Source organism: Gossypium raimondii, chromosome 2 (genome assembly GCF_025698545.1).
Source record: "Gossypium raimondii isolate GPD5lz chromosome 2, ASM2569854v1, whole genome shotgun sequence".
NCBI classification, from domain to species: domain Eukaryota; kingdom Viridiplantae; phylum Streptophyta; class Magnoliopsida; order Malvales; family Malvaceae; genus Gossypium; species Gossypium raimondii.
In genome coordinates, this window is record NC_068566.1 from 39,062,181 (window position 1) to 39,085,784 (window position 23,604).

General features: G+C 32.7%; 2 protein-coding genes and 1 long non-coding RNA gene across 8 annotated transcripts; 2 read left to right on the forward strand and 1 right to left on the reverse strand.

Moving 5' to 3' along the window:
• The first annotated feature begins 933 nt into the window (after positions 1–933).
• Positions 934–1,889, forward strand: LOC105788696 (uncharacterized). Its single transcript, XR_008193704.1, has 2 exons — positions 934–1,193; positions 1,511–1,889. It is a non-coding gene; the product is annotated as an uncharacterized LOC105788696 (long non-coding RNA).
• A 2,199-nt stretch (positions 1,890–4,088) lies between these two features.
• Positions 4,089–7,359, forward strand: LOC105788697 (protein ABIL2). 6 transcript variants are annotated; one of them, XM_052627487.1, is made up of 12 exons: positions 4,109–4,203; positions 4,296–4,381; positions 4,733–4,817; positions 5,062–5,173; positions 5,500–5,582; positions 5,679–5,847; positions 6,040–6,139; positions 6,224–6,316; positions 6,408–6,480; positions 6,579–6,667; positions 6,758–6,876; positions 7,029–7,359. In XM_052627487.1, exons 4-12 carry the CDS (start codon positions 5,096–5,098, stop codon positions 7,197–7,199), a joined length of 975 nt encoding a protein of 324 aa, XP_052483447.1. In that variant the 5' UTR covers positions 4,109–4,203; positions 4,296–4,381; positions 4,733–4,817; positions 5,062–5,095; the 3' UTR covers positions 7,200–7,359. The 6 variants fall into 6 exon arrangements, with proteins under 6 accessions (XP_052483446.1, XP_052483448.1, XP_052483450.1 ...); XM_052627486.1 differs by having other exon boundaries at positions 4,089–4,381; XM_052627490.1 differs by having other exon boundaries at positions 4,093–4,381; positions 5,697–5,847.
• A 1,364-nt stretch (positions 7,360–8,723) lies between these two features.
• LOC105788698 (hypothetical protein) lies at positions 8,724–9,624 on the reverse strand. Its single transcript, XM_012615705.2, has 3 exons — positions 9,468–9,624; positions 9,208–9,257; positions 8,724–9,120 (listed from the first exon to the last, which is right to left on the reverse strand). The coding sequence occupies exons 1-3, from the start codon at positions 9,532–9,534 to the stop codon at positions 8,992–8,994; spliced, it is 246 nt and encodes an 81-aa protein (XP_012471159.1). The 5' UTR covers positions 9,535–9,624; the 3' UTR covers positions 8,724–8,991.
• Positions 9,625–23,604: the final 13,980 nt, after the last annotated feature.

Sequence of the window (23,604 nt, forward strand, 5' to 3'; positions counted from 1 at the left end):
ACTAAAAATAATTCCATATAAATTATATATACATATATAAAAGAATCATGAAATATTATTGTGTAAATAAAATTTGTATAAAGTAAAAGATCAATTTTTATAAAAATATATTAAGAGTGATGAAACCAATAATAATATATCAAGTTGGAAAATAAAAGTATATAATAGAATTTTTTAAAATAATGTTTGATAAATTTAAAACTTATTGATAATAACTTGAAAGAATAGTGTATTATATTTTAAAATTATATTAATAATAAGTTTGAAAACAATATCAAGCTAAATATTAAAATAATGTTAAAAATAATGAATTAAGATAAAATTAATTTATAAAAAAACTTTTGGAGGCGAAATTAGATATGAAAAAAACAATTTTGAAAATGATAACAATAATTATATTAATATCAATAAATTTAAAATTGGTGCTTAAATAGAATCAGAAATAAAAGGAAAACAAAATTAAATAAATATATACAATAGATTAAAATATTAGTGTATGATAAAATTTTTAAAAAATCAATAGCAAACTAAAATAATAACTTATTATATTTTAAACTATAATAATAGTAAATTTAAAAAATACTATCAAAATTTAAATATTAAAATAATGCTAAATTTTGATAATATGTCAAAATAGGACTAATTATATTTAAAATCTATTATTAAATCAAAAAAAGAAAAGAAAAAGAAAACCAAATTCAAACTAAATTGAAGTCAAATTCAATATTGCAGGACTAAATCGGCAATTAAACGTAAAAAATTGAATAATCAAAATCAATCGCAAAAAACGGCACCGTTTAGGCTTGGATCCAAATGAAAACAGAATCAAATATGCGGTACAAATTAAAAAAAATTGAAGAAAATCAGATTGAAACTACACAAAACATAGAGGGACTCTCTGCGCAAATAAACCAATGAATCAGAATGCGCGAATCTGAGATTGGATCGGGTCAGTTCTCGGGTCATGGCTCAATACGGCACCGTTTTGGAGCCATTATAACGGGCTTCAAACGGTGTCGTTTTATACTTTGCCTAAAACCTATTCCAAACTCTAGGCAGATACTCTTCTTCATTTTCAGGAACGGCTGTCGCAAGAACTGCCTTAACCTTTCCTCTGCACCTTATGCCGAAACTCTCCCTTTTCAACGTCGATTTAGACGAAGCGAATCAGGATGTCTATGGCGCCTATCTTGGTAAGAACCTTTCTTCTTCTTTTTATTTTCGTTCGTTACAAAAAAAAAAAAGAAACAAAAAATCAAAGAAAGAATAGAGAAAGAACAAAAGACGAAGAAAATAACCTTTCAAAAACTTTCTGCTTCCTCTTTTTTTTGTTTGTATTCAATATCCATAAAAAAATCCTCATTTCAGTGTTACAATTGGCTTTTTATAGCCACAAAATCAAATAAATAAAAATAAAATAAAAATCGAAATCAAATCCCCTCTATTCCTCTGTTATTTGCGTTTTATTCATGCTTTTGCTTCTCCCGCTTGTTTTTTGTTTCTGTTGCAGGTACCCAACCAGCTGGAGCACACGCGTGGAGGAGGAATATGCACGCGGCGGCGATGCACGCGCGAGGCCTAGATCCAACTGCTGCGGCGCCAGCGATTCCTGAAATCCCTAGAAGCTTCTAGGGTATTTCTCCAGTTTGGGCTAGGTTTCAATTTGAATCGGGCCATGTAAACTGGGTTAGGGTATTAGTTTTAGGATTAGGCTTAATGTAATATTGGGTTTATTGTTATTGGGCCATGTAAATAAACCTTAGATATTAGACTTTTTATTTGGTTTGTATTTGGTTTCTGAATGCGGACCCAGGCAAATTTGGGTAAATGTTTTTGTATATTTTTTTGACTTTTGGATTGTTATTTTATTTTATTTGGCTTTTTTTTTATTTTTTGTTTATTTAATGTGCCCGGGCTAAAATTGGGTATTACAAGCATATCATCCATGGTATGTTGCATTGCATTGGGTTGGGGGTTGTTATTTGGAGGAAGTGTACTGAAAGGCTTTAAGCTTAATTTACTGGAAGCTCAGTTGCAAACTACTGTTTTGTGCCGCATTCGGTACTACTTGGAGTGTAGGGATGGGTGGGTTGATTAGATCCCCACATGGAGTGTAGGGTTGGACGAAGATGGTGTGTAGAGGCTGGTTGGGTAGGATTTTGCTATTGCATAACTGTTACTGCTACTGATACTGTGATGGGCTAAGGCCCAAACTGTCACTAATACTGAAAAGGGTTTAGGCCCAAGACGGTTCAACTATGCACTGTGAATACTGATTGTTTGTTTGTTTCTGCGGGATTACACACTGAGTTTACGTAAACTCACTATTTTTGTTTAATGTGTACAGGTAATCCCCAGACTTAGACGGATCGGTGCGACGGAGGACTCAGCGGTGACCACAATGGTTTTTGGACTTAATGGTTTTCAATTACGATTTATGATTTGATTATTATTGATTATTTGGGTTGAAATTTAAGGACCCTTTAGGACTTTGGTTTTAAATTTTGAGTTTTTATTTCTTTATTTTACTTTATGGATTTATACCTGCTGGTCGTAGGAAATTCGGTTTTCAAAATGTTAAAGTATTTTCTAAACGCATGATCACTTAGACTGTTTTATTAAAGCTTCCGCAACGAGAGATGTTTCAAAACAAATGTTTTAAATGAATAAAGACGACTTCCTAAGTTCTAACAAATGTTTACTAAAGATAATAACATGGAATGTTTCCATCGTAACAACGATGTTTCAAAAACACTACCGTGTGACATCGCCAGATACGACCATAACGCCTAGGTTGAGTTCGGGGTGTTACATCATCATACGGGAATAGGAGTGTGGTTCTAAATATTAGTCGACAAAGTTGCTTAATTCACCATCAGGAGGCCTTGTCTTGACTGAAATCTATCCACTATTATCATGTTATCATTGAGTTGGATTGAATGCTGGTAGTGTATTTGTTGAATCAATTTAGTGTTGGCTTAGATTTCAACTGCTTAATTTCTATCTGTTTAATGCTAAGAACATCATTTTAGCACTTATCATTTTGTTGGGTGTGTCGGTCGATCAATAAGACAATTCACTCGCTTCCTCGAGTAGCCTTAATACATGTTAATCATATTGAATGGACTAATTTAATCTCTTCTTGCTTAAATTCTTTGATTGTTTATAATTTATCTGTTTCGTCTAATGGAGATGTTGAATAATAGGACATGGGAGTATAGGGTGAACATGTTGACTCGAGTTTTTAGTGTTTCTCTCTGTTAATCGTCTTTTCTACTGTTTTGTTTCTATTGGAATATATAATTTTTTTCCAAAAAAATAGATTGGGGTTAAAGTTTACCATAATTTCTTGTACCATTTCATAAAATTCATGTCAATCCTTCAACAATTATTTTAGAAAAACGACATTTACAAATTATTTTGTTGTTAATGAAATAGCTTTGGATTAAATTAAACTATAAAACTAAACAACAGTTTAGAAAAAAATAAGTAAAGGTAAAAATTAATTTTATTTTTACCCCAAATTAATTTTATTTTTATTGTGTTTAAATTATTTATAATTCGGTCCACGCCAACTATCATTATATCATATTATTTTATTTATTTTTAAAAGTAATAAACTTTTTAATTTGATTTAATGTTCAGTAATCACAATTAAATCATATAATCCCATTAAGAAATTAAAATATGAACTTTTCAAGCATATCAGAGGGACAAAGTCCAACATTTTGACGAGGTACATGAAGTTGTAAACTTTAACCTAAGATATTGTCAAAACAGTGACAGGAAAAAAGGAATTTGGTGAGTAATGGTAGTAAATAAAAGCACAAGTTTCCTAATGAAACGGTTAAGCTGGTTCGAGCATAAACCGATCACAAAGACTCCTTGGCAAAAGTGGATTAAGAATCGAGTTAAAGAACTGATGAAACCTTGATGGGTCATGTGATTATGGTTCAGAATGGGACCCCCCCCCTCCCTCCCCCAATTAGACCAGTTAAAGAAAATAATCTACTGCTGCAAAGCAAATCGGTCCCACTGAAGTGGCCATTCAAAGGAGCTGGCAAAAATCAAGTACAGCACGACGTGCTATGTATTAACATTGTTGCCAATCGCTTCTTTTCCCTTCTCTAGTACTACCGCAAGTTTTTGCCTTTTGTGCACCTCCCTGTGCCGGTTCATGTTGTCGTTTTCTAAAAAAAATTTGTACAGCAAGCTACATCAGTCACCTTCGATCATTTAGCTATTTATATTGTGTATTACGCTTTGTTTAACTTGATCTGCTGGTGTTTTTAAAGGTTAAATGGGAAGTGGGTCTCGGTTTTTACAAGTTCAGCTGCGCTAGAAGTGGAAAGAAAAAAGGAACAAGCTTGTCTAAGAGGAGGTTAGTCTCTTCAGTTTTACTCATAACCCATTTTCTAACTTTAGTGTTAAAACTGAAATGAAATGACATTCACACTTTCTGAGAATTATCTCAACATTCACTGATTCACATAAGAATTGCCTCTTCTTTGGCTAGCTCTGCAAATAAAGGAAGGGCATGGAAAATTACGAGCTTTTGGAGTTTCTTTTCTTTTTTTTCTTTTTAAATGTTCAATGCTGTTAGAGTATTGCTGAAGATTCAGACAAAATGGGCTTTTTTCCCTATGTATCAAATTCTAGGATTTTATTTTATTATCTGTCGATTTTTGTGTTATTTATTTATTTATTTCTTTTTAATTTTTTTGCTTTCTAGGTAGTGGCAGAAGTGCAGGAATTGCTAAAGGGCAGTCTGGCTTTTGTTATTTCTTATTTTATTGCTTACCATAGCTAGAGCTTCGGTAATGTTTGGTTGGAATAATTGCTTTTTTTATTATTATCTTATTAGTTGTAACTTGGTTTTGAAGTGTACAACTTTCATGTTTGCTGTTGTCATATTAGTAATCACTCTTGTTGTGGTTCATATTTTAAAATTCTCAAGATTCAATAAGGTGTACAGTTTCTTTTCAAACTCTTCAGTTTAAAATGCTTAAGTATATAATATTAATTTAAAATGCTTAAATTTGGTTGTTTTGATGGATGCAGATTAAGGCATACCGGGCCATATCTCCTCGCTGCAATGCCGATGTCTCCAGAAGCATCTAATTGCGATGAGGTTTCCATGCAGCAGAGCTTGTTATTCTCTGATAGTCTCAAGGTTAGAGATCTTGTGTTTAGTTCTCAGGCTTGCAAGAGTAGGATCTTCCTTAAAGTTGAAATCTTTATGTCCTTGCTTTTCTTTTATATCCTGGTCGAAATTTAGTTGTTCTAGGTTGTATGTTTTAGCATTTTGATGGCCAAATTGATTGCACCAGCATTCAAGCTAAACCACTGCCTAATTTGGGTGTTTTTTTGTTTTAGTATTTCAAGTTATGGATGTTTGCGAGTTGAGTGCGAAAATGCACCGATTTGGCACTTTGCACTGCTAGATAATGTATTTATATCTCATAATTGTGGTTTTGTCACGCATTTTCTTTGTTTCAGGATTTGAAAAATCTGAGAACACAACTCTACTCAGCAGCCGAGTATTTTGAGCTGTCCTACGCCAATGATGATCAAAAGCAAATGTGAGTCACTTTAATTCCTCATAGCTCATTTCTTCAATTGTTGTTGTTCGACTTCATTTACTTCCATATTTCTCCTATTGCTGATTGCGAAGAAAGATGGTCGTGTACATGCAGAGTGATAGAAACATTAAAGGATTATGCTGTAAAAGCTATTGTGAACACCGTAGATCATTTGGGTTCTGTGACATACAAGGTTAACGAATTTTTGGATGAAAAGGTTGATGACGTTTCTGGAACCGAGCTTCAGGTTTCTTGTGTTGAAGAGGTAAGGTCGGATTACTTTCATTTCATGCTGTGGGAATTTGCTTGTCTATCGGATATAGAAAGAACCTGTTTAGATTTTAGGTGAACATATGGATGATTTCTGCCTTGTCATAACACTGACCAGTTCCAATGCTTTAAACGTAGTGTGATTACAGAGTATTGAACTTTTCTGTACTTTATTGTGGCATCACAGAAGGTACGCAAATGTCAAGAGTATATTGATCTTAAAGGAATTTCCCAACAGTCGTTGATGATTAATACACCAATGTACCATAAACGGTACATCTTGCCAGGCAATTACCCATCTCTGCTCATTTTACTCTTCCTTTCGAGAAAGGATATTTGACTGTTTACAATGTCTTTTAATTAAATCTCAGTCGGGGAGACCATGCATGGTGCAAACCGGAGCAAGTCGAAAAATCTAGGATGCAGACTGGAAGCTGAAGATGACTGCCATCAGTTTAGAAATGGTAGTCATTCTATCTTATCCTTTTGCATTATCTCTTACATTTCGGTATGATTCTCGTGTAACTTCATCCTACTTGTAATGACTCCTCTAAGCCGTTCGAGCTACAATTAGGGAAACCCAACTGCCACCATCTTCTGTCAGAGAAACTGCGGCATCCTCAATCAGGTAAAGATCACCATTACATCTCCAGTGAATTGCATTAGTAAACCATAGTTGTATTATTAGAGCATAGATATCAACTGTTCTAGTAATGGTTGTTGCAGAAAAGGACGTTCTCCATCACCTTCTTCGCGACCTCAACAACGATCCACAACGTTTTCCTTTACTGCTAAAATACCAAAGAAAGAACTAGGTTGATATACTTATTCTGTTACTTTAAAACTGTTTTGGGTTATGAATGCATGTTCGTACTTATTGAAGATGTTAATACATATATGATCAGAGAAGCGAACAGTATCACCTCTTCGACTTCCACGTTTTAGTTCTGGGTGTGATACCAGGCCAACAACCCCAAATAAGAGTCGGCCTAGTACTCCAAATTCAGCCGGTGCAAGGCGGCGGGTGAGCATAAATTAGTTTCGTTCGTAAGCATAATCTATTGATGAAGCATTGCTGCATATCTTTAACAAAGTTTTAATGCCGAAAACGATTCACAATCTCAGAAGGATGCTCATGAGCTATAATTGTAACTTTAATTTGCTTTTGATTCTCAGTATCCCTCGGAGCCTCGGAGATCAGCTTCAATCCATATTCAATCGGAGAAAGACAAGCCCGAATCTGTTGAACAATATCCAAGTAAAAGTAAAAGACTCCTTAAAGCATTGCTTAGTCGTCGCAAATCAAAGAAAGATGAGATGCTGTATACTTATTTGGATGAATATTGAGAGAACAAAATAAAAACTAGGATGATAGATGGCCGACAAAATGGCCAGTGATAGAGGCAATGCAAAATAAATATGATAATTGTCAAATTGAGTATGTCTCACACGAACAACATATTTTATGCTTATATCTCATTATATATATATATTATATTATACAGAAGTGTACGATATATGTGTAAGATAATAATACAATAGTGTCTGCAATGATGTTATGTCACCCTTTCCGGAGATTTTAGATCAATATTGAGATTTAAGTAGCTATACTCAACCAGCTGCTTATCTACAGCGAGTAATGTGCATTTAATGCAGGAAAAAGCAAATAAGGAACTTTTGTAAGTAGAGTATTTTCAACCATATTAACTCTTAATCAAATAAGAAATTTCATCTTTCATGTTTTTGGTCAGAGGTTTGTGATGGTTTCTTTCAGTAATATCATTTTTAATATTTAAATTTGTACTTTTTCTTGAATATAATAGTACTGTACAATTAAATGAAAACATTGGGTTTTTAATTTTGGGTTCATTTGGATTATTTCAAACACTTTCACTTTGTTTGATTTCATTTATAAGTAGATTGTTTCAACCTTATTATAATTATATTAATTATATATTATTTACAAATTATTATTGTCAAGAAGAGAAATGAATTGAATAGTAAGGAGTTTAGTTTACCATATATACAATTGCTTTAATAATATTTAAGGATTTTTAGTAGTAATATATTTGAAAAATAAAATAAAATAAATTATATCATTTGAATAATGTTACTTTATGTTAGTTATATGAAGTAAAATTATATTATCAATTAAATATTATAATTATGGTTGGAAATTTGTTTATTAGTATAATATTTTAATTATTAAATAAGTTTACATGTTCTAATTATGTTCAATAATTTGAATAACGAATATTATTTTATACTAATTATAATAATTAAAAGATATTATTTAAAAATAATTAAAAATTATAAGTATAAAATCATGTGTAACGATGTGACATTAGAAATTAGTACTACAAAAAGGTATGTTTTGAAAACATTAGTGTTCTTTTGGGGCAAAAGTCTAGTAAAAATAAAAAGTATTGATTGAACTCTTAAGGAAAAAGTACACCCAATTGAACTTTAAGTAACAATATATATATATATATATACTAGTGAAAACAATCATTAATCAATTTTGATTGTTAATGTACACTGATGTGATTGACAAAATAATGAGAAGTTGACATATGAGATGCTACATCAATATATATTTTAAATTTTATTAAAATTTATTAAAATACTATAAATACACATCTAAAATAAATCAAAGTGTAAATTAATTGTAGACATAAATTTATTTAGGTTGATTCTAAAGGTCAGAATTAGTCTCTATTTTGATATCCTCGCTTTGAAACAATCCATTTACATCTAATTGTCATATTTGGTGTGAACATTTTAAACATTTTTAAAATTCTTGTCTTGGGTTTTATACATCTTATAAAACTAGTTTTTGAAGAAAAACAACTAAGTTATTAAATCATAAAGTAACAGAAAAGTTGATTATTTTATTGTATTCATGAGGGCAATAATAGCACCGTAACAAAAGACTGCAATGACTAGGTAGTTTAAGAATAATTATAATACCTTTCCAAGAAAAAGAAAAAAGAATAATTGTAATACTGCATCCACTGCGTAGGGTTTTAATTATACTAATACTAATAAAAACTCATCCAAAAACACCATAACATTACGCCTTTCTAATAATACTTAGTACATCAAGAATGAGTGGAGAGCAGAGAGTTTAGTAACTATATCAGGGTTTTCCAGGTCTTTTCCTGGGTTCGTGCTTAGTATTAGCGCCTGTTTCCTCGTAATCCAGCATTGCACCCATCAACAGTTTCCTTGATGAAGTTATTTGGATCTTCTCATTCGCACCCTTCATCTAATCATTATGAATGTCAAAATCATCAAAATTTCGAGGAATAATTCAATAACATAGTTTTTATACGTCTATTAATCCATTATCTACCTGTTGATGGAGAGAGTGATATTTGGCCTGCATTCCACCGTTAACCATGCCTGCCAACAACAACTACTCTCATTAGTGATTCGGTAAGCAAACAAGGACTTGAATAACGGCTGCATTGTGATGATGGTATGGTCCTTATTTTAGGATTTTCAGTTTGTGGTTGTCAATATTCAGGGTAACATTTGTTAATTACATATATAATAAATAAAGCATTTGCAACTGAATTTAATGCCTTACAGAGGAGTTGATTATAGGATTACCATAAGAGAAAGGCATGAAGAGGAGCAAAGAGAGCAGTAGAAAAGCGTTGAAGCGCAGAGGTGGCATGGGTGAAGATGAGCTGAAAGACTTGGATTAGCGATGGAATAGAGAGGGGAGAAATGGGAGGGGAAGGTGTGGTTTTATAGTGGTGGATGATGTTAGGGGTGTAGGTAGCTAGGCTAGCTGTTGTTATGGCACACACCACATCCCACCCAATACCAATACCAACGCTACAGCATCATCATTCATCATGAGATGCTTACCCCCTTCTTTACCCACAATTTCCTTAAGTCAACTCCACTATTTTCTTTTATGTATAACTCCATTGCTTTTTTTCTTTTTGTTGTGATTACTAGCAGTGATGATTCGGTTAATTGTGCTTCAATTTTTATAAACGGAAATTAAATTTTTAATTACAAAGATGAGGTAAACCATTATCATATCGCACCTTATAATTTTTATTATTTTTCTATGAAATAAACCCCACTAATTTTAATTCCGCTAACAAGTAGTATTCTTTAAAAATTATATCCAGTGATGGCGTATAATTTGCTTTTTAAGAGTTTATTTTGTTTGCTTGAAAATAAAATGTTAAGTCATTTATTATATAATTATTGGTAGACTTGATAAATATTAAGCTCCTCAGCTTATTCAAGGTGTGTTTTATATATTACTAATTTTTATTTAACTTAATTATTTTTGTTTTAATTTTATCCTCAAATAACAAACGCATATTATAAATGGTCTAAGTTAAAAGAAAAAAAACTAAAAGCTGTATGTTTCCTGAAACCCAAAAGTTATAGAAATGAAGTCATTGCTGTTATATATAATTTATTATGGAATAAAATTTGGTATAGTTTTTTAAACTAATTACATAGTCTAAACCGTCCTTCTTAGCGGAGAGACTTCATACAAGCATAAATCATATGTTCTATGTTGAGCTAGTTTAACCAGTCTATCAGCATCCTGGTTGTCCTCTCTAAAGAAGTGTCGAATGTGCCGGTGACCAATCCGTGTCAGCAACTGATGGATTCTCCTAATCAAAGCAGAATTAGAACCATTTGAAGGCATCTCCTGAATAGCTTTAACTGCCTCAAGATTATCAGTTTGAATGAAAACGTTTTCATAGCTACAATCAATTAAGAGAACCAAGTCATTCAAGATTCCCCACAACTCAGCATAAAAAACAAAGCAGTTCCCCAAATATCTATTAAAGCCCAGAATCCACTCCCCATTGTTGGAACATTTTCAAATATTTAGTGTTCCAATAACTTTATAAAATAATCTAATAATATTAGAAAATGAAGGAAGGAAAGAAAGAATATTAGAATTTGTTGGTGTGTTTTCCAGATGAAATCTCATTCCTATTTATAGGAATTTTAATGTCTCTTCATAGAGGCGTATTTCATCAATCGTGTCTTTACGAATAATAATGTCTTTAAAATAAACACATAATTATTCATTTAATATTATAACTATTCAAATAATATTATTTAAATAGTTATAATTATTTTCAAAAAATCAAATAATATAACTTTTGATTAATTACATCTATTCATTTATAGTGTTCCAATAACTATAAATGAATGAGTATAATTAATCAAAATTTATATTATTTGATTTTTGAAAAGAATTATAACTATTTAAATAATATTATTTGAATAGTTATAATATTAAATGAATAATTATGTGTTTATTTTAAAGACATTATTATTTAGAAAGACACCTATTGATGAAAGATGTCTCTATGAAGAGACATGAAAATTCCTATAAATAGGAATGGGATTTCATCTAGAAAACACACCAACAAATTCATCTAGAAAACACACCAACAAATTCTAATATTCTTTCTTTCATTCCTTCATTTTCTAATATTATTAGATTATTTTATAAAGTATTACTGCAGAAATCCTTTATAGAAATTGAGTTTCTTGTCATACATTGTTCAGTGTGTAGTGTGCTATTCTCGTCAGTGCAAAACGCAAATAGTCATTAGCTTCATTGTATCCTCGAGGTTAATTTTCTTGGAACTCATTTGCACACAGAAAATAGGTGGGGGCGAATATAACCTTAAAGGTAGTGACTTGATACACACCTTGGAGCCTTGTCCTATTTCTTTTTTTTTTCGAGTTCCGTTCATGTGTTCGAGATTTTCTTCACCAAAAATTTGTACTAACAATTTTAAGGTTATATCTCATAATGACTACCACAATACATGAAAGTGGAACACTAAGGGATTTGGCTTCCAACTTTGTCAAACTTGATCGGTTTAATGGTGGCAATTTTCGACGATGAAAGAAAAAGATGCACTTCTTATTATCAACTTTGAAGATTGCTTATGTTTTGGATACTCCAAGACCTGAAGAGAATGAAAACGAATCTGTTGCTGTAACCCGAGAAAGACAAAAATGGGACAATGCTAACTACATGAGCATGAGCCACATATTGAATGGTTTATCTGATGGTTTGTTCGATACTTACCAAAACGAGGTCAGTGCTAAAGAATTATGGGACAAATTGGAGACAAGATACATGACCGAAGATGTTACAAGTAAGAAATTTCTTGTCATTTGTTTCAATAATTATCAAATGGTTGATGGTCGTTCTGTTATGGAACAATTCCGTGATATTGAAAAGATGTTGAATTAATTTAAGCAATATGATATGAAAACGGATGAAATGATTGTTGTATCCTCCATAATAGACAAACTTCCTCTATCTTAGAAAGACTTAAAAAGAAGTTTAAAACATAAGAAAGAGGAAATATCTCTTGAGGCTTTGGCAAATCATCTTCGTATTGAAGAAGAATATTGAAAACAAGATCAGAACCTAAATTCTGAAAATGCCAAAGTGCATGTTACGGAGGAAATATAGACTACTAAACCATTCAAGAGAAAGTTCAAACAGACTGATAGAGCACCTAAGTTCAAAAAGAAACAAAAAGGCTCATGCTATCATTATGGAAAGCCGGGACATTTCAAAAATGATTGTCAATTTTTAAAGAAGAAATTATCTTTTAAGGCTGATAATAACGAAAAGTTCGTCGCAATGATATCTAAAATTAATATGGCACAAGATGATAATACATGGTGGATTGATACCGAAGCAACCAAACATGTGTGCAAATACAAAAACATGTTCACAAAGTTCACACAATGTGAAAATGGCAATGTCTTATACATGGGAAATTCTTCCACCGCAGCAATCAAAGGCAAAGGGTCTGTTGAACTACAATTCACTTCTAGAAAAGTTTTAACTTTAAATGATGTATATTATGTACCAGAAGTTAGAAAGAATTTAATGTCTAGAAATATGTTGAATAAGTTTGGTTTTAAACTTGTTTTTGAGGCAGATAAGTTTATTTTGTCTGAGGGAGGAATTTTTGTGGGGAAAGGGTATATGTATGAGAGTATGTTCAAACTCAATATTATTAATAAGAATAAAAATACTATTTCTGCTTATATGTTTGAATCTTTTTGTTTGTGGCATTATAGATTAAGTCATTTGAATTATAGAAAATTGAATGACATGTATAAGTTAGATTTAATTCCTATTTTTAATAATAATATTGAAAATGCAATACATGTATGTTGACTAAAATTACAAGAAACCCTTTCCCTAAGGTTAAAAGGAAAACAAAATTGCTTGATTTTATACATAGTGATTTATGTGACATGTATAATACTCCTACATTAGGTGGAAAGAAATATTTTGTTACTTTTATTGATGATTGTTTTAGATATTGTTATGAATATTTATTGCATTCAAAAGATGAAGCGCTTGATAAATTTAAAGTTTATAAATCTGAAGTTGAACTTCAGTGTGAATCATTTATCAAGTGCTTAAGATCGGATAGAGGTGGAGAATACTATAATCCAAGTTATTTTGAATCCACTGGAATTGTCCATCAAGTTTTAGCCCCTTACACAGCACAACAAAATGGTGTAGCTGAAAGGAAAAATAGAGTATTGACTGAAATGATAAATTCAATGTTATCATATTCAGGTCTTGGACAAGGTTTTTGGGGAGAAGCTGTTCTAGCAACTTGTCATATATTGAATAGAATTCCTAATAAGGAAACTAAAATAACCCCCTATGAACAATGGAAGAAAATGAAACCAAACCTTAATTATTTGAAGGTTTGGGGTTGTAGAACTATTGTCAAAGTTCCAACACCTAAACGTAAAAAGTTAGGTGAAAGAGGAATTGAATGCATATTTATAGGTTATGCACATAATAGTAAGGCATATAGGTTCATGGTAATTGAACCAAATGATTCAATTTCAATTAATACTGTTATTGAATCAAGAGACACTATTTTTGATGAAAATAAATTTAATTCTATATCAAGATAATTACAGCCACAACAATTGATTCATTCTTCAAATGAGAATGAGATTCCATTGGAACAAATTGATAATAATGATGAATCTTGTCAAGAATAAAGAAGTAAGAGGATTAAAAAAGTCAAAGATTTTGGACTAGATTTCATTATGTTTCTTGTAGAAGGAAAAGGTGAAAGTATATGCAATAAGATATCTTATTGTTATAATACGTAATCTAATCCTATTACATTTGAAGAGGCAATGAAATATCAAAACTCGTCTTTTTGGAAAGAAACAATAAATAATGAGATGGATTCAATAATGGGAAATCAAACTTAGATCTTAGTTGATATTCCACCAAGTTCTAAACCAATAGTGTAACACCCCAAACCCGGCCTAGACGTTATGGCCGAATCTAGCGATATCACATTGAAGTGTTTTTCAAAAACACAGTTTCATTGAAAACCCATTTTATACTAATTCACGTTTATTGAAAACTCAAGTTGTCTTTAGCAGTGTGTTGGTCAAATTAGTTTGTTACTATATTTAAAACGTTGTTTGATGCGAAAACTTTTACAGCATTTTACGAAAACTTAGTGTCTTTGAAAACAGTTACCTTTTGAAAACCTGTCTCTTTCTACAACTAGCAGTTTATATCAAACTAATTAAATAAAAACCCCAATTTAAAGTTTATAACTTTAAAGAGGCCTTTTTATATAAAAATATCCAAATTCAGTTACTTATAAATCAGAAGTTAAAAACGAAAGCTGATGCGATTGTGTGGCCATCATCGAGTCCCTCCCAGCACCGACCCGCCTACAACTGGGGATTACCTGTACAGTTAAACAGAGGGTGAGTTTACGAAAACTCAGTGTGTAATCCTCTAACAAGCAAACAGTCAATTAAATAATAGATAAATACAGTTTGGGCATGAGCCCGTTATAGTAATAGTCCAGTTCAATGTGGGCCTAAGCCCTTTCCCGTAACAGGAAATGATTAGGCTTGAGCCCATCACAATGCCAGTACACAGTAGGGTTTTTGCCCAATTTCAGTAATAGTATCAGTGGGGCATTGGCCCATAACAGTAAGAGATATCAGTCATGCAATGAATAGTATGTAATATCATTAATCGATGTAGTAACAGTACAAAATCATTAATCAGTGCAGATATGCAGTTAGAAATCCTACCTAATCCAGCCTTTACACACCACTCCGTCTCGCCAAACACACCATGTGAGGATAAAATTGGCCCACCCAGCCAGACACACCAAGATTAGCATCGGTTGCGGCACTAAATAGTATTGCAGCAAAGCTGACAGTAAAATAAACGGCATATAGCCATCAGTAGGTCCACAGTCGTATTGGGTGACCCGTGCAACCTTATCAGTACGGTATACTTCCTCCAAATATAACAACCCATCCCCATGCAATATATCGTGACATAATATCATACGTGTATGCAAAATGTCATGCTCAATCATAGTCATACATATCATAAAACAAATTAGTCATACATAATATCATGCCATAATAGTCATTTCATCTCCTAGAGGTATAATAATCATATTACCCTATGAGGGTATTTAGGTCATTTTACCCTATGGGGGTATTTCGGTCATTCTACCCTATGGGGGTATATCGGTTATTTTACCCTATGAGGGTATTTTAGTCATTTTACCCTATGGGATATTTCAGTCATTTTATCCTATGGGGGTATTTCGGTTATTCTACCCTATGGGGGTATTTTGGTCATTTTACCCTATAAGGGTATTTCAGTCATTCTATCCTATGGGGGTATTTTGGTCATTCTATTTTATAGGGGTATTTCGGTCATTCTACCCTATAGGGGTATTTCGATCATTTTACCCTATGGGGATATTTCGGTCATTCTACCCTATGGGGGTATTTCGATTATTTTACCTATTTTAGGGTCTCGATACAGATATCGACCTCTCAAAAGGTCCGCAGTTGCCTCGAGCGACTCAGGTAACCTAAATGGTCATAACAGCGTAAATGGGCCCAAGGCCCATTACTCGGCCCAAGTGGGCCCGCACGCTCGTGCGGCCCGTTCAGCCCAGATTTTGCCACGACTATGAGATCTACATAACCCAGTCCAATATTTGCCACAAATCGTGGATTTCATCCATGTGGGGCCCACGAGCCCAATGAGCCCACACGGCCCATTTGAGCCTAACGTGGCCCATTACGGCCAAAGCCTATGGAAATGCTCATGAAAGCCTCTACAGTCTATCGCCCATGGTTCGTGGGTTTGACTTACCACACAAGCGATCGTAAGTTTGTGTGGTCTCAAACGCCGTATTTTTGGCTTTTCGGCTTTTGCCGTTCTACAGTTACAATGGCGTGTTTACACACCTGTTTACGAGAAGATGCGCAGACAGTCCTCGAACACTTCCGAACCTAAGTTCACCCGTAACACTCGGTTAACCACATATCAATTGAATTTCAAAAGAAACCTATTCATTACACATAACTTCTTGATTAACCGTCACTTACCTTGATTGAACAACCAAATCCCTAAGCACTTCACTCACCGGAACGACGTTGGTCACTAGATCTCGAGGTTATTACCTGCAATCCAGTTGAAACCCCTTAATATCAATTATCTATTAGAACGATTTAAATCAAAACGAACACCAACTTACCAAAAGTATAAAATCGTAGAATAAGAATGGTATACAAAATCGACAGAGAGCAAGGAAAAAGTCGGCACAAAGAGGGTAGAAAAATGAGAGCAAATCGGCAAGAAGGGAGGAGAATGTTTTAGGGGACGAAGAGGTTTCAGTAGAGGGTAAAGAAAGAAAGAATAAAAAAGGAGAGAAGATAGATTAGCCACCAGTAGAATTACTTGGAAAAGAACGAAAAAGAGGCAATGGAGAAAGGCACTATTCAGCCAAAGAGAGGTTGCCTACACCAAAAAGAACGAGACAGAAAAATATGCAAAAACCCCTTACCACATCGACCTTTAAGCAAAAAGAATGAAAACTCCTCACAAAACTGAAATGAAAGTATACCAAAAATGAGCAAAAATCCCCTCTGGCCGAATTTTCCTGGGTACAAAGTCCAATTTCGGCACACCTCTACTCTCCCCTCACATCTCTTGATTTTCTTCTAAAATCTCTCCCCTTATCCCTCCTTGAATCCCTCCACTGATTTCTCCTCAACTCCCCCAACAACTCCATTTAAATTCAACTCAAACTCCCCTTAGCTGTGTTTCAGTCCAACTCCACTACCTACATAGCTCAAGCAGCAAAGTAAATACTCCATTGCACAACCCAGGACTTGAACCTCAGACCTCACAATTACACAACACGCCACCTTGCCACTAGACCACAAGCTCTTTTTGTGTCATAAAACAAACACTATTATTTAAGAACCTACTATCTAGATCCAATGATTTTATTCACTTAAAATAAAAATTTTGCATAAGCCAAGACTTGAACCTCTAACTTCTCAGACACTTCCAAACACTCCTAAAACACTTAACCACTGAAGCAGACATTCATTTATGTCACTTCCTTGCACAACTAAATATTTATGTACAGTCTCCTAACTGTTCGCTTGTTCAAAACCTATTTCTTCTAGGCCTAAAATTCAGGGTGTTACAAATAGTTTGTAAATGGATCTTTTAAAAAAAATAAAGGTCAATGGAACCATTGATAAATTTAAAGCAAGGTTGGTAGCCAAAGGTTTTACACAAAAACAAGGTATTGATTACTTTGATACCTATGCTCCAGTAGCAAGAATTGCTACAATTAGACTCTTAATATCACTTACCTCTCTATATAATTTGGTTGTTCACCAAATGGATGTTAAAACTGCATTTTTAAATGGTGAATTGGAAGAGGAAGTGTACATGGAGCAACCGGAAGGATTTGTTGTTCTAGGACAAGAGCATAAGGTATGTAAGCTTGTTAAATCTTTATATGGACTTAAACAAGCACTAAAATAATGGCACCAAAAGTTTGACAAGGTTGTTTTAGCTAATGGTTATAAAATAAATGAATCCGTTAAGTGCATATATAGCAAATTTGAAAATGGAAAAGCTGTCATAATTTGCTTATATGTAGATGACATGCTCATTTTTGGCACAAATTTGGAACAGAAAACACAAAGAAATTCTTATCAAACAACTTTGCTATGAAGGATATGGGTGTAGCAGATGTTATTCTTGGGATTAAATGTAACATCCCAAATCCGATCTAAACGTTATGATCGAATCTGGCGATGTCACATTGTAACACCACTTACTCGTATTCGACGCCGGAATAGGGTACGAGGCATTACCAGAACACATACACTTATAAAAATGTTAAACCGAGTTATAAAATTTCATTCAAATTTAAACTCTTCGAATTTTTAACATGCTTTTATGAATCTTCACGTTATAACTTCAAAATACTATATTTGTAACAAATACGGCTTCTGAGACCCAATACATACTCATGCAATTCAATACTTCATTTCCATTTCATTTAATTCACGATTCAATTCAATTTATCAATCCAATATACATTTCAATACCACAATAATTCATTTAATTTAAATCATATCATTTGCAATTTCCATTTAATTCACGTACAATTCAATTTCATTAAGTTCAATACTAATACATATTTATCGTTTAACTTAACGTCCCCTTTTTGTATCATTTTACACTTCAAGCGTGAATCTAGTATTTCATTTCCTTTCCACTCCCTTTTCCTATGCATATCACACAAGATATAAACATTACACTCAACCATAGTCGCAAGCTAGTCTTTTTGAAGACTAACCACATGATAAACCATTTTAATAAAGATTACAAACTTTAAACCTTACCACCCTTTTATGATCACAAGCATATTTTCATCTAGACATTTACCATCTCAATGTATAATTTTATAAATTTAATGTGGCGCAATCCAGCCACAACTTGGCCAAAAAAGCCTAAGCATACACACCAAACATGCTAGCCAAATAAACATATAGTATAAGCATTATAAGCATGGATAAACACCACATTTATTTATGTATCAAACTTATCAACATGAGTTAATTCATAAACCATTTCTGACATTGCTACATACCAAATTATATACCAAGTATACCACATACACATACTATGAAACTTTATTTTCTAACATGAACTTTAACTATAACTAATAATGTACAATTATAAACATCATTTCTTTTCAATCGTTTATCAATTATAATCGAGTATATGGACAATTATACACAAATAATTCATATGTTCTTCCAATTTTCCTCCTCCTCCTCTCCATTCCACATCCTTAATGTGTATAACACACTTAAACAACATTAACTACAATTTTACTATTCACTCACATGTATATTCAAAGCTGTCTATTCAAGTCAGAGTCACTAAATTATTTTTACTTTGAGCTAAAAAACTCCAAATTAAGATCTGTAAATTTTCCCCGACACTAGATTCACATATATTCCTACCATAAAAATTTTCATAATTTTTTGGTTCATCCAAATAGTACATTTTATTCTTTAAAGTTTCCCTTGTTTCACTGCTCGACAGTTCTGACCTCTCTTTACTAAAAATTAATTATCTCATTGTAAAGAATTTGGATATTGTTTCCGTTTGTTTATATTGAAAATGAATTCACTGAGGATTCTAAACATATAAACTTTATTCAATAATTATTTTTTTACAATTTTTACAATTTTCTAAATTCGAATGAGGATTCCAAACTCATTCGACTCTGTCTAACTAAAATTCAAATATCTCAAAATATATAACTCTTTTGCTTGCTTTGTTTCTTTTATGTGAAAATAGACTCATTCAGATTCAATTTTATATATTATTCAGCCTCTAATTCAATCTCCACCATTTTTGGTTATTTTTCAAAGTCACATAACTGTTGTTATCTAAACTATTTTATTGCTAAATGTACTCTTTCATAATTTCACTTTTTCACTTTCAATCACAATTCAATTCAAAATTCACTTTTCCATTTCTAAGTCGATATTCAATTCAATTCCATACCTATATTCACTATTCAATTACACTTAGTCAATTTTCCGATGAACACTTTGGAATAATAACAGATACTCGATGGATTCAGCACATAGTGACCACCTTATTAATCAATGATGTCTGGTGGAATCAGCACATAGCAACCACCTTACTAATTAATGATGTTCGGTTCACATAGTAGCCTACACGTAGTACTATACATGTGACAAATACCATCCGATACACGTAGTAGCCTGCATATAGTACAACACACGTGATCGAAACTATCTGGTACGCATAGTAGCCTGCACATAGTACTACACATGCGACCTATCATTCCGGTACACGTAGTAGCCCGCACATAGTACTACACACGTGACCATCACTTTCACTTTTACATAGTGGCCTACACACAATCCGTGCCACACATGTGATCATTTCTATCACTTCATTCGTATCTCTTTTTATTCCAAAGGTTCATTCGGGAATTTTTCACTTTTTCTCACTTTTCTTTTTATCGATCAACTTCAAATTCTCGTCTTTCTTGATTTATAACAATACATTTAAATTATATAACATTCACAATATTCATTCCATTCCAAAAATCATACTTTGGAAAAATTACATTTTTGCCCCTAAAGTTTCACAAAATTATGATTTTGCCTCTAGGCTCGTAAAATAATTTTTATTCAATTTCCTTGCATTTTAGGCCTAGATGAACCATTTTCACAACTATAGCATTCCACAATACTCACTTATTCACACACTTGTCACATATTTTATAACTTTTACAAATTAATCCTTTTAGGCATTTTTATCGAAAATTACTTAGTACAAATCGTTTATCACACTCCAAACATTCATATTCTTCCATAAAACATCAAAATACATGCATATCATTCATGGGTAAATTTTTAAACACAAATCCTAGTTCAAAACAATGGTAAAAATTGGTAAATCTTGTTACGAGGATTTTAAAAACGTAAAAATTATTAAAAACGGGGATAGAACGGACTTACAATCGAGCTTGGAAGCTTGAAAAACCCTAGCCATGGTTTCTCCATGAAATTTTCGGCCTAGGGGTTGAAGATGGACAAAAATTGGCTTTTAATTTTGTTTTTAATTCATTTTAATAACTAAATGACCAAAATGCCCTTAATGAAAAACTTTGGAAACATGTCTAACCATACCGATTTTTTTCCACCAACTTAACCAATGGTCTAATTACCATAAAAAGACCTCCAATTTAAAATTTCATAATAATTGGACACCTCTAACATATAAAACTCAACTTTTGCACTTTTTACAATTTAGTCCTTTTGACTAAATTGAGTGCCCAAACGTCAAAAATTTCGAACGAAATTTTCACGAAATAATTTTTTGAATTTGTAGACCATAAAAATATAGTGAAAATAATTTTTTTTCTTGTCGAATTTGTGGTCTCGAAACCACTATTCCGACTAGCCCCAAATTCGGGCTGTTACATTAAAATAACCCAAGATGAAAGCACTATAGCTTTATCACAATCACATTACATTGAAAATGTGCTTAAAAAGTTTGATCTTTTCAACTGTATACCAGCATCTACACCCATGGATCCTCAAATAAAATTAGTATCTAATGCTGATAGGAAAATTGATCAATTGAAAATGCAAGTCTAATTGGTTGTCTTAGGTACATAATGACTTGTACAAGACCAGATATTACATATGCTATTGGAAAATTGAGTAGGTACATAATTAATCCAAGTAGTTTGCATTGGCAAGTTTTGAATAGAGTACTTAGGTACTTAAAGAAAACTATTAACTATGGATTGTGTTATAATGGATATCCTCCAGTTTTAGAAGGGTATTCGGATGCTAGTTGGATTACAAGTTTGGAAGATCATGCATTTACTAGTGGATGGATCTTCATTCTTGGTGGAGGAGCCATTTCTTAGGGTTAAAAAAAACATGTATTACTGATTCCACCATGGCAACAGAATTTATTGCATTAGCCGCTGCATCTAAAGAAGCAGAATGGTTAAGAAATTTTCTTTATGATGTACCTTTATGGCGCCAATTTCACCTATTTCTATCCGTTGTGATAGTGAGGCTACTCTAGCAAAGGTATATAGCCAAGTATATAATGGAAAGTCTAGACACATTGGATTAAGACATAGTTATGTCTGACAATTAACCTCTGGTGGAGTGATCACTATTAATCATGTGAGGTCAAGTGAAAATTTGGCAGATCCTTTGACAAAATGTCTTGCTAGAGATGCAGTAAAAAGGACCTCAAAAGGGATGAGACTCAATCCCATTAATTAGAGTCACCTATGATGGAAACTTGACTCAATACTTGGTATAACGTCAAGTCTTGAGTTTAATGAGACAAAGTTCATCATTAGTATGTAACTATTAGCACTATAAATAAATTCATCCTAAGATATAAGTGCTAAGTACATGTAATGATAAGGGAAGGATGGGTAATGTACTCTTAATGGACCCATAACATAAATATGTTAAAGTGTTATAAATACGGGAACACTCTTAATGGGATATACCTATATGAGTGGAAGTGTGGCCACTTCTAGGAGCTCAAGGGCTTGGCTCTGACAACACTCATGAAAAGAGGACATAGACACATGGCCATAATAGTGTCCCTAGATATTATGCATTGACCGATGTTGAAATCATTGTGTGAGATGTGTTCGGTTAATCTAATGGAATAGTTGGTTCAAAGCTTAGTCTACCATGCAATTTCAATTAACTTTAACATGTTTTCACTAAGTGAAGGTTCAATCGTAAGATACCTTCATTTATGCAAATTGATTTCCAAGAATATCAAAATCCAAAATATCTTGAAAATGAGGGGAGATTGTTAGAACATTTTCAAATATTTATAGTGTTCAAATAACTATAAATGAATGGGTGTAATTAATCAAAAGTTATATTATTTGATTTTTTGAAAAAGAATTATAACTATTTAAATAATATTATTTGAATAGTTATAATATTAAATGAATAATTATGTGTTTATTTTAAAGACATTATTATTCAGAAAGACACCTATTGATGAAAGATGTCTTTATGAAGAGACATGAAAACACACCAACAAATTCTAATATTTTGTTTCTTTTCTTCATTTTCTAATATTATTAGATTATTTTATAAAGCATTACTACAGAAATCCTTTATAGAAATTGAGTTTCTCATACATTGCTTAGTGTGTAGTGGGCTATTCTCGTCAGCGCAAAGCGCAAATTGTCATTGGCTTCATTGTATCCTCGAGGTTAATTTGCTTGGAACTCATTTGTACACCGAAAATAGGTGGGGGCGAATATAACCTTAAAGATAGTGACTTGATACACGCCTTGGAGCCTTGTCCTATTTCTTCTTTTTTTGTTCGAGTTCCGTTCATGTGTTCGAGATTTTCTTCACTGGAGATTTGTACTAATACCCATCTTGGTTTCTCGCTATTCCTCTTGCTGTAGCAAATCCAACTTTATTCTTGACAGACCCATCTGTATTCAAACATGCCCAATTGCCATCTAAATGAGGACATGATGACATACCTTGTGACATAATCGATGTGCTCCTATTAAGAGAGGCATATTGTCATGCCCAACTGTATGACACGTTGATAATTTCATTATTATTCTAGGTAACCTTTAGAAAAATGATGTAACACCCCAAACCCGGCCTAGGAGTTATGGCCGAATCTGACGTGTCACATTGAAGTGTTTTTCGAAAACCATGTTTTCATTGAAAACCCTTCTTAAAATTTCAAATACAAAACCTCATTTTTACGTTTGTCTATTTTTGATCTAGGTTTATTAAAGAA